Below are 12723 nucleotides of genomic sequence, written 5' to 3'. Positions count from 1 at the left end.
GCTTCAAACTCAAAATTGTCTTGTCTAACAAGCAATGTCTAACAAGCAAGCACTAAGACCATGGAGATGATGGAGCTTCATCCTCTATGCATGCATCCATGTAAGAAATGTACAAAATTGTTTTTTAGGTTTTCCAATTCTTCCCAAAACTACACAATTTTACAAAGTTTTTCAATTCCCAAAACTATTTAGCTTTTTGAATAAGAAATTTACACAGTTTTACACAATTTTTTGATTTTCCCAATTCCTAAAACTACATATCTTTTCCAATTCTCAAAACTACGTAGCTTTATTAGTTTTTGATTCCTAAAACTACACAATTTTTTAGTTTTCCAATTCCCAAAACCACATAGTGGACGGTTGCATGCACACCAACACCACGTAAAAACCTCCAAACTAAGCTCTATCTTACTCAATTTATTTTCAAAAACATTGTTTTTAGTTTCAAGTGGTTAACTAAGTGCTTGAAAAGGTACAATTATTTTAACATCCCAAAGGTAGAAACAAGTCCTCTCTTGAGTTACTCTTTCATGGAAAAAGAGGGGAAAAGAATCCTTTCTTGATTTTTTTTTTCACAAATTCGAGACAGTATTACTATTGCAAACTGCTCGATATCTTATAATGTTTACCTCACAAAAGTTTTAGCCAAATTTTACAAAGAGCTCAAAAGTAGAGTATATTAGATGGAAACAAGTGATGGGTCCATTCCCACGTGCTAGTTTTTGTTCTTGATTGTCAAAAGATCCAATATGTTGCTCCTTCTCCCACTTATATGCTCTCTCTCTCTCTCTCTCTCTCTCTCTCTCTCTCTCTCTCTCTCACACACACACACACACACACAGAGGCACACACATAGACACATACACACAAACCATGAATGTTTGCATGCAAGCACGCACCTTACGCAGTCATGCACATACACTCTAGGATATGAGCTACTAGCTACCAACTTTTGAAAGTTGGAAGAAGAGGGACTAGGAGGAAATGGCATCCTCGAATGTAGCACGCTCGTGGGGGGATTCAAACACCACAAACACATTAAAGGCTTGGCAGTCAGCATTGGCATCTAAAACGATCATGCGACTACACAGTTGTTTAGAAGGCAGCCCCACATACACTGGCTTCCCCCACCCACAATTTGTATCATAGAAGGGTAGGCCTGCTAGCTTTGGCATTGCTAGCATTGACCCATCTACATGAGTTGCCCCTCCCATCTTCTCTATCAAATCAATCTCCGATTGCGCATACTCTCCACTCACCTTCTCAATCGCCTCTTTCACCCTCTCTGCCGCATATCCTATCCCCAATTCTCTCAAGTCCTCCACCTTTGCTTTTGCAACTGCATTGAATGCTGCATTCCCCATGTAGCCCCTTGGAATCCACAGTTCCCCTACCCTCTCCCTCACATTCACAGGTATTCGCATTGGAAGCTCCCTAGATCCCTCCAACTTACCCATGCTCTTGGCCTTTGCCACCCAGAGATGTGCTGCGAGGGATATGAACCGTGAGCAAGATGTGATAGCCTTGTTACTCCTTTGCACTTGGAGTCGCAACTTCTCTAGGTTGTCATTGGAGAAGGTGTACTTCACTGCTGTACCATATTTTGTCTCAGGGTACCACAATCCATCACCTTTCTTGACGATGTAAGGATGACCGAATGATGGCGACGGTGGATTTCGTGCCACCATTAGTTGCCTTCTATCAACATTATCCGAAGGTATACGCATACCATCCTGCAAGGCAAGGGAGGAAAGGTTTTGAAGGAAGCTAGTAGCACCACTGGCGTCAAACAATACGTGGTTGGACATCAATGAAACAACGAACCCGCCACACTGGAACCGTGTCACCTGTACAGAATAACTCTTTTGTGAAACTTGCCCTCAAAACATATTCTGAATTCACTCTCCTTGAAGCTCATCTAATTAATTTAAATTAATTAATCGAAATAAATCAATTAATCCATGGACAAACATAGGTTAATTAGCAACCTCTATGGTCCAAAACAAATAGGAATATAATAAAATTGAGAGAGTATGTCTCCCCATACATTTAAGTAAGAGTGAATACAAGGCGAGTCGTATGTCCCCCCTTTGGGCAAGCTACTCGGTATCTGAGTACTAGGCCAAGGTCCATGACGCTGAACGATTCCACACACACGATTGACATAATGAGGCACACAAAAAGGTATGCTGAGAGGACTCACACCATGCAAAACGGGGAGAGAGGAAGAGAGAGAGAGACAGAGTAGCAATAAGGATGTTCCGAAGCGCCGCTTCGTCTTCCTTTCTAAACACACGAGCAGCAACACAATCGATCTGCATGGGGCATACTTTCGGAAGAGAAAGAAGGTTTTTCACCTGGAAAACAGGGAGCAAATTTCACCTAAAATGAGAGCAGGCAACTGCAACTGCAAGCAGAGAGGAAGAGGGGGAGCGCAATCGCAAGCAGAGGCAAAGGCCAAAAGAGAGCTGGAGCGTAACTGCGACCAGACAAAGGATCCCGCGCAACACAGAGGTCGCAAGGATAGAGAGAGATACGCCTCTCTCTCATACCTTCCCCTGCTTGGATAATCTGTCCTCACCAAAACGATAAGTTCTAAGAATTTGACGACACAAACGAACTTTTCAAGTACAACGTCCAAATATAAACGTTGGACTGAGAACCGACGGCACAGGATCACAATACCTGCATGGCAACCAGTGGGCGGTGCTCTAGATCTACATTCGGATCCTCCAGACGTGCAAACAAAGGATCTGAGGCAGGGCTCGGTATCGTAACGTCTCCGAGGTCTGAAACTGTCAGCTTCGCCGTCGCCGCCACGAATTGCACACCCTCTCCGTTGCACTCCACTTCTAGTCGTTGCAACTTTTTGTTCACCCTCAGCCTGCCGGCTCCCCATGGATAATGAACCAGCAACTCCTCCAGAGCAGATCTTATAACTTCAAATACGTTCTCTGAGCTTTTGGTGGGGTGGGGAGCGTAAAACAGAGCTACCGCATTGTAGTAATTGAACATTTGATCTAAGTTAGTCAAGTATAGCATACGCGCCGAGGACTCTACATTTGCTTGCATCGGTTTGACGAAAACAGGAGGCTCAAAAGCAAGTTTCCTATCCAAGGCCGAACTCTCATTCTGATAGGATGCCATCAGAGAGACACAATGAGAGAACGTCTACTCAGTATTTATAAATAGTGGGCTATCTAGTTAAAATTTGTATTTATTTGATATTGGCTGCTAGTGGTTCACGAGGTCTCTACACCTAGGAGAGTGTCGAGTGCATAAACAAGATGAATGCTCATAAATCATTCATAAGGCCTGCTTGAGATGTGAAGCATGGAAAACAAGGCGGAAAGCTGAGAGGGAGAGAGAGAGAGAGAGAGAGAGAGAGGGAGAAGAGGAAAAATAGGAGGATTTTTAGGGAAAAGAGAGAGAGAGGGGGGCTTATGTGGAAGTTAGACTCGAATTGCATTGGAAGAAATAATTTTTGGAAATTAAAAAACGTAATTTCACTTCTTGAAGAGAAGTTTCATTACTAAGGCTACCTTTTAGGCAGGTCAAAAAGGAGGTCTCCACACCTAGGTGACTAGAGGAATAGAGTTTCAGAGTTGGTTGGCACCCAATTGAACCATGTCACTCCTATGTCAATACTTTAACATTTATGGGACAAAAAGCTCTTGTAAGAATCACATCCAATCCCTGTGTTGGCAAAAATCCACATCTCGCTCTTATGTTTGCAAAAACCTCATCCGAACACATTTTGACAATACATCAACTAGTGGTCCATATAAGATGTTACCATTTCTGTGTGTTCCGAGAGTGATTTTCCATCTCATCGAGTAACACAAACTTTCATATCAAAGCATGAGAGAGAGGTAGATAAACCCTAAGTGAGCTTTGACTCGGCATGCCTGCTGACACTGCCCTTTTGATGATCAGATGACACACTGTTCAAAATGCCTCAGTTTGAGTGAAGGCTCTTTGAATGACTCGTTGAATACGGTTGCATCCTTTGTTGACGCGGCTAAGTCCGCAAAGTTCGATTTGCTTGATCTGGTCTATTTAGAGTAAGATCTTCCGAAGATAAATATCAAGAAGAAAGAGGCATTCCAAGTTGGAAATGCTAGCAACAAATATATTCTTCAGCTTATGCAAGCAATATGTCCAGTTCCAAGATTGTGTTTTTTTCATGTTGTTCATGGGGAAGGTGCCTACCGAGGAGGAATTATTTTGGTGGTTCAACTACACATATCAACGGAGGTGCTCTCTAGTGGACTATCATTTTGTGGGGCGAAGTTTTTTCCAAGTTATTGTCAACTCTTTGGGCGAGCGTGAGTGGTTACTATCCAGCTCTATGGGCTTTCGAGGCAACTTGGTATTCATGATCCAAACACATCTCACTCCTGTGTTGGCAAAAATCACATTTTGGGACTATATCAACTAGTCTTCCATATCAGTGAAGGCAACCAAATCTTTTGCAAATGAGTAATCATGTGAAAGTGGAATCCATTGGCAACCTCAACCCATGGTCAATCTAAGTGGCTACAACCCGCACTATCTACAAATGAGAGTAGAGTTTCAAATTATTATTATTATTTCCTTTGAATTTTGTACCTTGTAAGGGAGCATAGCATCCTAGCTTACCATTCATCCAAATGCAAGTAGCCGAAACATTGCAAAAATAGAATTCAAATTATTAGCACGAATACATATTAAGGGCTAAACACGAAGAGCCTTTTCAATGCTCCTAACCTCCTTGTAATGCTCCATAATCTATTATATTGAATCCCCCCTCTCCCATTCTCTCTCTCTCTCTCTCTCTCTCTCTCTCTCTCTCTCATCTTTGCATTATTTTTTTTCTTGTGATATAAATTGTTGTTGCCCCTGAATAGAATGTGATTTTAGCTTCTTTTTAACCTCCCCATTGTAATCGTTTCATCCCATTGATATCAATGCACACAAAGAATGCATTAGCCTGACCATTAATCCAGTTAGCCTTTATTCTATATATGATCTTGATCTATTAGGAATTGCACCTTGAAAATTGGTCCGGTTCCCCATAATCCCCACCCAAGACTGTCTTCCTTCTAGCATGCTTTGCAACTGGCTTTGGAGGCGCAGCAAGCACAAGACCATTCCAATTCTACATCATTGGAACATGATGGCTCTACTACTCACTACTCGACTCTAGAGCTCCTCTAGATCTAGAGACGGGAGCCAAGTCATGGACCTAGTGACCAATGCGAGTATGTAGGAAGACCAAAGAGCCTAAGAGCAAAAAGTACCAAGACATGCTTCAAATTATGAACACAAGCATGCATGGTAGGGGAGCATCCATCATCTAATACATAGGATAGAGGTCTTCTAAACCTGCAATATATGTTCGAATCCTATTGGATGTAATTCCACTCTCTTAGTAAGTGATTTATATGAGTGATGGGTGGTTGCCAACTAAAGACAAAGAAACACAATGCTGAGACACACACCTGGCCATATCATAGGTTGGTAAGGCCAAGAAGCCTAAGACTAGAAAGTCCACAACTGAGGGGCCTCTTGGTAGTAGGCATCAAAGGATGGCACTAGATCTAGAGGCCAGGCAACCCAAGATTGGAACATTTATGAGAAAGGATCCCCCATATATGGGCCACAATGCATTAGTTTAAAGAGGATGAGGACAAGGACCACTACATGTACTCGCAAAGATTCCTCCTAGTCTGTGCCATCAATGGATGCATGATTGAGGAGGAATACATGAAGTCTAATTTCCCTTGCACTCTAGGGAAGAGCAGGCAGAGGTGGTTCAACTAATTTCCCATCAATTACTTCCGATAATGGCAATAGACTACATAAGCCTGAAGTCCTTGGGTGCTTCTATCGAGAATTGAATGAAGAAAAGCCTAGCATTGTAATATAGAGATTCTGGGAGAATCTATTCACGACTTTGTCCTACAAATGAGGGCTTTGGTCAATAGTTGATTTGGCCACCCAATGATGAGAGTATGCATATCTAAACAAGATGATTGTGGACCTAGGATCCATCAAGATAGTGATTGCCTCGAGAACATATGACAAACTTCTCAACCGAGCAATTATGCTTAAGAAAAGTGACACTTTCGAGGAAAAGAAGACCAAGGAGAGTAAGGAGGAGGAAGAAGATACTTCATCTCCTAAGGCTAAGAAAGAAGCCTCAACTGTGCAACTAAATAAAGCATGATATAGAGGGAGAATCTATTCAAGTCTTTGACTTACAAATGAGGTATTTGGTTAATAGTTGGTATACCTTCTTTATGATAAGATGAACTTAGATCCATGGAGATAGTGATCCCTAGAGGACATACAACAAACTTCTCAATCAAGCAATTGCCTTTGTTGAGAAGAGTAGCACTTTCAAGAAAAAGACAAAGAATAAGGCTGAGAAAACTAAGGAAGAGAAAGAAGATAGTTTGTCTCCTAAGGCTATGAAAGAAGCCTTAATAGTGCACTAAAGAATGCATTATAGGAGCTATGTATCTGAGTGAGAATTGATGCAGCAAGTGGAGAGAAAGTGGAGACTTGTGTCAATTGTAGACTTGACAATTCAAAATTTTAGTGCTACTGCAACAAGAAAACCATTGATGCCAATCAGATGTCCTAAGGACAAGCCAAGATAAGAGAGGACTGGCCACCACACCAATTAGAGCAAGCTTGAGGAAGAGGACAAGGCCAACAAAGGAACCACGGTGATTCAAACCAAGAGCCCCAACGAGATCAAGACAAAGGGATTTCTACGGTCAAGTGCTTCTTCTATGAGGAAGAAGGCTATGTCATGATTGAGTGCAAGAATTATTAGGAGCATATTAAGTTACTCCACAATAACTTTGGAAGGCATAAGGTGCACCTAGATGTGGAGTGTTGACTATACTCCTCAGGGGGTTCACTCTATATAAACCCTATATATCTATATCCATGAAACCCCTTACATAAGAATTTTTTATTATTAATAACATTTTCACTTTTCCTATTCCTTTTATGGCACCCTTCTATAAGGAAAATTGTGAGAAAAAATGAAATTAAATATGTCCTCATATTGAACTTACATAATACTGGCATATATTATTGAGTGATCCTGCTAAGATGTACTTAGAAAAGTACGAGGGAAGGACCTAAGGAAAACACAGTTGCAATTGTCATGACTTGCTTACAATAACAAAGAACTTTGTATACAAATAGACATATAATATTAAATCCTTTTTTTGGCATGTATAATCTATTTGTAATAATTGTATTGAAGGTTTATTTTTATGGTGTATTGAATTAATATTCGTTTCATTTTCAATTCTGGTCAAATTTGTTATATTCAATGGTGTATTCAATTTTGATATATTGAAATAATTCTTGTCGTCATCATAAAGTATAATACTTTGTTTTAGTAGTAGTCCCACCATCCACGATGTCGATCATCTTCACCATCTGATGCTCATTGCCAGCATGGTGCTCGGTGTCACCATTATTTGTGGATTCTTTGTGATGCTATATTGCAACAGCATGCATATTCTACTGGGGGCTCAAGGAACCCACCAAGTTCGACCCACTGGCGGATGAGGCGCCTAGAGAAAAGCTTCTAAGGATTTTATTTTGGCTAGCAACGCTAGTTTTGACAGCATCTTGTATGAATATTTCCCTCTCTTGGCTTATTTTTTTGCCACGCCAATTTAGTATCAATATTGTCATTTACTAGATATTGTATGAATATTTCCATGTTCTAGCTTATTTTTTTGATGGGCTCATTTTGTATGGATATTGCTAGGCCCATTGTTTATAACAATAATATTTTTGGATGGCAGAGATGCAATCTCCAAGTCATTAATGAACAGCTTACAACTTGAAATATATAACAATGTGTTGCTCCTTATAACAATGTGTTGTCATAGCTTTGAAGTAAATTTGTAAAAAATGCTATGATTGTTGAAAATTGTTGAAGTAATTAACATGGATGCATTATTATTGTCATACTTTGAAGTGGAGTTATAAATAATGCAACATCTCTCCACTTAAACAGTGACTACTCAAGGAACTTTAATAAGGGATCACAATTTGCAAATGATAATTTTGTAACATCCTATGATCACCTTACAAAATTAGGAATAAGTGCAATTGTTGAAGCAATTATTATTGTCAGACTTTGAAGTGGAAGTGTAAATAATGAAAAACTAGTTTCACCATACGCAACATACAAATTGTAGACTTTCATCAATTAAATTAAATATCTACAATGCCCCAAAACACCTCATGGTAAATTGTCCTAAGACACCGCATGGTGAACATGATATTCATTAGAAAAAAAGGGAGCTCATTTTGGGGCCTTTTAGAAGACAGAGAAAATAGGCTCTCAACCAATCAGGAGTGGGCCAACGTAACGTTGAAAATTCAACAAAAGAAGATGAAAATAAGAAAAAGAAATAGTACCATATGTTTGTAGAAGCATGTCACATTAATGAGGTGATCTAATTTGAATCTTTAAAAAATTTATTTTCTGTGCAGAATTTGGTGATTCTGACATTGTAGACGCGTTTGGAACGGTCCAAAACCCCAAGAACGGCACTGGAAACGCTGGATTCGGACATCCGGAGGCCCGGAAACGGCCAAAAAAGGCCGAAAAGTGAGATTTGCATAAAAACGCGATTTGGTACCTTTCTGCCGTCAGAAAGGTACCAAATTGCGTTTTTCTGTAAATCTCACTTTTTGGCCTTTCACAACAAGACAAAGCACCCATAGACGTGCGCACAGACGCATTTCATGAACTAAATAAAAAACTTACGAGCGCGTCTATTTGCGCGTCAGGAGACCCGCATCTAATTGCGCGTCTATATATCAGACTTACGCGCGTATAGACGCGCTTATACACGCGTAAATAGACGCGCATATAAACGCTCTAATAGACGCACGTATAGACGCAAGTCGAACAGACAGACGCGAATATAAATGCGTTTTTAAACGCACTGATAGACGCGCCTTTTTTTTTAAAAAAAAATTTACAGAATACTGTGTATGTTGTGTATGCTATATAGTTACAAGAATCCCATATCCACATTCTGTAATTCAATTCTTACAGCCAACCGCATTTTAATTACAATTCCAAATAAAATATTACAACTCCAAAACACAATAAAATTGAAAGCTCAAAAAGTGCTTGTATATACATATAGCACGAAGCTAAGCCATGTCATGTGGCTCCAAGTACAAAAAATAAGGAAGCTAAGCCATGTCATGTGGCTTCAAGTACAAAAAATAAGAGGAGTCTATATACAAGAGGCACGAAGCCAAGCCAGTGGCTTTAAGTACAAAAAAGAGTAGCTAGCATTACTTATACGACTAATCTATGTTCTCTAGGTCCTCACTCCCTTCCACGCTCCCTTCTACGCCTCCTTCCTTCTCTTCCTCGTCGTCTTGTGCAGGGGCGGCCTGTAAACAAGGGACAACATATATCAATGTATGAAAAATCAAATCTTTACTTATAATTTTGGCATTATTTAATTACTTTCATATACCTGGGGGGCCTGTCCAGTAGCTCGGGTATACTGCTCCTCACTAAACAACCCGTCATCATAGAAGTGCCTCCATGTATCTCCTCTGCGATGGTGGCGGTGGTAGGCTGTCTCCACTGGAGTAGGGTATCTGCCCACGATCTCAAGCTGCATGACCGCGATACACTTTGTGGAGGGATTAGTACAAAGAAACAACCACCCTCCTAATAAACTACATAAGCAATATAATTTGAGATCGATACTTACAAATTGGGCCTCCCATGATTCAACACCCCCTGCTCCAAAATGCGCGCTCCCATACTCCTCCATCTGGATCCTCCGTGCCTCCACGTGCTGCAGACTGGGCTCCTCCCTCGCTAACTTCATTGCCTTCTTCCACTCACGCTTCTAAGTGGTGTGGGGCGGGCCCCTTGGAGGTTGACCTGCCTCAAGTCTGGCAAGCTCCGCTAGTGCCTGCCTCTTAAGGGAAGATCTTTTATTGCTAAGTATCGTAACAATCTTTGACTTCCCCCATTTATCTGTGAACTGGCGATTGGGGGGGTTAGGATACCTAGAGCGAACAGCAGCGAGGGTCTCATCAGCCAACCTCTTTGGGTGGTCTTTATAGTGGATAAAGCAATCTCTGTAATTGTTAGCAATTATAGAGCGCATGAAGGCCATTATGTCCTTCCCCCGTGCATCCATCAAGATGCCTCCTGTCTGGGTGATGTCATAATAAATCGTACCATCACCCAGAGGCACGTCTAAATCATCGGAATCATCATCCTCCTCACCGCCACATGGCCCAAAGCACTATGCCATGCATCCGCCACTGCTCTCCCTCGCTTGCCACCCTATCGTGTCGAGCTCGTACGCTGGCCACTCGTAGCTGGGGACCGCGCGGGACTACGCTGACCACTCGTAGCAGGAGAACCGAGTCTCGACGGCTGGGGAGTACGTCGACGGCTTGCTGAGGCAGAAGGACCTGCTGAAGGCATGGGGGAAGGGGCATAAGATGGGATGGCAGAAGGGACATAAGACGGCATGGGGGAAGGGGCATAAGACGGTACAGGGGAAGGGGCATAAGACGGGGCATAAGACGGCTGTGCGGACTCCGCTGGGGTGATCGCAGGCGGTGTGGGGTGGCTCGGAGTCTGTAGTGCCGACTCCTGGGGAGTGTTAAGGGTACCTGTCATGTACCCGTATAACTCCGCAGGACTAGGAGGGTGCCCTAAAATATTATATAAATCCTTCCATATTGATTCACGCGGATCAGGTGAGCTAGAAGCACTTCCTCCCCACATGTTAAACTGGAAAAAAATAAACAAATCTATTACTTTGGGAGCTGAGAAGAAAGGGGAAAAAAAAAAAAGAGGCTCTGTCAGAGCGCGTCTATAGACCCGTCTAATATTCGCGTCTATAAACACGTCTAACAGAGCGTTTAACAATTCAAGTAAAAGCGCGTCTAACAGTCCGTTCATCAATCCGTCTAACAGTGCGTTAAAAAGCGCGTCTACCACCGCGTCTAACAGTCCGTCCAAACATCCGTCTAATAGCGCGTCTAACAATTCGTTTAAAACACCGTTTAAAAGAGCGTCTGTGTGAGCGTCTATATACGCGTCTGTGTGTGTCTGTAACAAGCCAGACGCAGATATAGATGCGCCTATAGACACGCGTTTAGACGCGCCGCGCCCTCAGACGCCTCTATACACACGCTCCAACAGTCGAGAATACTCAAAAGTCGAAAAGGACGTTTCGCCCGACAAAAGAACGTGTCGCTCATACCTAGATGCTGCGTTTCATGGATGCGAAAAAGTACAAAACTGGAAAGAGCAAGCAAGAACAACTTCAAAAGGACTTACTTGGAAAAAGGTATGGAAGGATCTTTCTTTTCCAAACTTGTTTCTTCTCCTTGTTCGTACTCCTCCTCTTCTTTAGGCTTGGAAGCAAGCTGTGTAGGTACGGTCCCTTTGTCTTGAGTGAAAGCTTGGAACTGTGTATGGGAGGCTCTCTCTTAAGCTTCGAATCTATAGAACTACTAATAAAGAAGGAAGAAAGCCGCTCGCGAAGTTAAGTAGTTAAAAGAAAAGCAAAGCGAGCGGCGCACCGAAAAGCAGGTTTAAAAGTCGCATCTATAGTCGCGTCTATAGTTGCGTCTATTAGCGCGTGTATAGTCGCGTCTGAATACACAGAGTAGACGCGCGTTTAGACGCGCAATTAGATGCGACATTAGACGCGATGATAGATGCGGCGATAGACGCAACACAGAGTTTTTAAGTTAAGCATTTGAAGAAGAGCAAATTTGGTGGGTTGTTTGTTTGTAGGATGTCTCCATCTTCAACAAGCAGCTCCAGTGAGGATGAATGCCTCCGTATCCACCATCGCGAAATGTGGTTGGAGCAAAAAATCAAATGTCTGTGTGATCGATGTCGAGGAAACATGTATCGTGCACATAGGATTACGCTCAATCATATCTCAAAGTATGGAGAATGGGATGTGACTGTAAACAGGGTAAGGATTTGTAAGTTAAGGTTGATTGAGTTACCTATGGGATGCATGGAGTGATGGTGATAGTAGCCCTCCACCATTACCTCATGAAGCCGTGGAGGAGGAGGTGTTTGATGATATGGTGCGGGATTTATATGTCCATCAAGGGAGGGATAATAGCATGGAGCAGGATGATCTTTTTACCGCAGCATCGACTCCACTGTTTGAGGGGTGCACATTCTCTGTTCTACGTGCCTCCCTTGAGTTACTAAACTTGCAAACCATCTATGGATGGAGCAATGCAAGTTTGAATGCATTACTCAAGTAAGCTTTAAAGTCGATTTTGCAAACATGGTGAATTATGCTAGTGGGTCAATTACTCGAATGCTTTTCCTCATTTATGGTCTTCACGTGCAGGCTATTATGTAAAATGCTTCCAAAGGAGAATAAATTACCGACCTCAAGAGATATGGCAAGGCAACATGTGACCTCTCTTGGAGGATTAGATTACAAGCACATCCATGCATGTGTCAACGATTGCGTTTTGTTTCGTGGACTACATAAGGATGCAAGTGAGTGTCCTACTTGTGGAGAGGCAAGATATAGAGCAGATCTCAAAACCTTGGACGTGCCTTGTAAGGTATTGCGACATTTTCCCATAATCCCTCGCATCCAACATATGTTCAAGTGCAAATCTATTGCAGAGCTCATGTCATGGCATTCCTCCCATCAATCA

At 42.0% G+C, this 12723-nt stretch overlaps 1 protein-coding gene across 2 annotated transcripts; it reads right to left on the bottom strand.

The window, feature by feature from the left end:
• Window positions 1-833: 833 nt before the first annotated feature.
• On the bottom strand, window positions 834-3350 carry LOC147897607 (acyltransferase GLAUCE-like). Of its 2 annotated transcripts, none has more exons than XM_087380934.1 (2): window positions 2686-3350; window positions 834-1847 (listed from the first exon to the last, which is right to left on the bottom strand). In XM_087380934.1, the coding sequence occupies exons 1-2, from the start codon at window positions 3145-3147 to the stop codon at window positions 975-977; spliced, it is 1335 nt and encodes a 444-aa protein (XP_087237060.1). In that variant the 5' UTR covers window positions 3148-3350; the 3' UTR covers window positions 834-974. The 2 variants fall into 2 exon arrangements, with proteins under 2 accessions (XP_087237060.1, XP_087237061.1); XM_087380935.1 differs by having other exon boundaries at window positions 834-1733.
• Window positions 3351-12723: the final 9373 nt, after the last annotated feature.

Source organism: Dipteris shenzhenensis, chromosome 10, assembly GCF_047967505.1.
Source record: "Dipteris shenzhenensis isolate YYH24624 ecotype China chromosome 10, Dip_SZ_1.0, whole genome shotgun sequence".
NCBI classification, from domain to species: Eukaryota; Viridiplantae; Streptophyta; class Polypodiopsida; order Gleicheniales; family Dipteridaceae; genus Dipteris; species Dipteris shenzhenensis.
Note: the sequence above shows the minus strand (reverse complement) of the source record. Positions and strands in the feature narration are given on the sequence as shown.

Coding starts and splice junctions, on each gene's coding strand:
- LOC147897607 (XM_087380934.1), bottom strand. CDS start 3,147: ATGGCATCCTATCAGAATGAGAGTTCGGCCTTGGATAGGAAACTTGCT. Junction 1,848..2,685: donor GCCCACTGGTTGCCATGCAG/GTATTGTGATCC, acceptor TATTCTGTACAG/GTGACACGGTTCCAGTGTGG.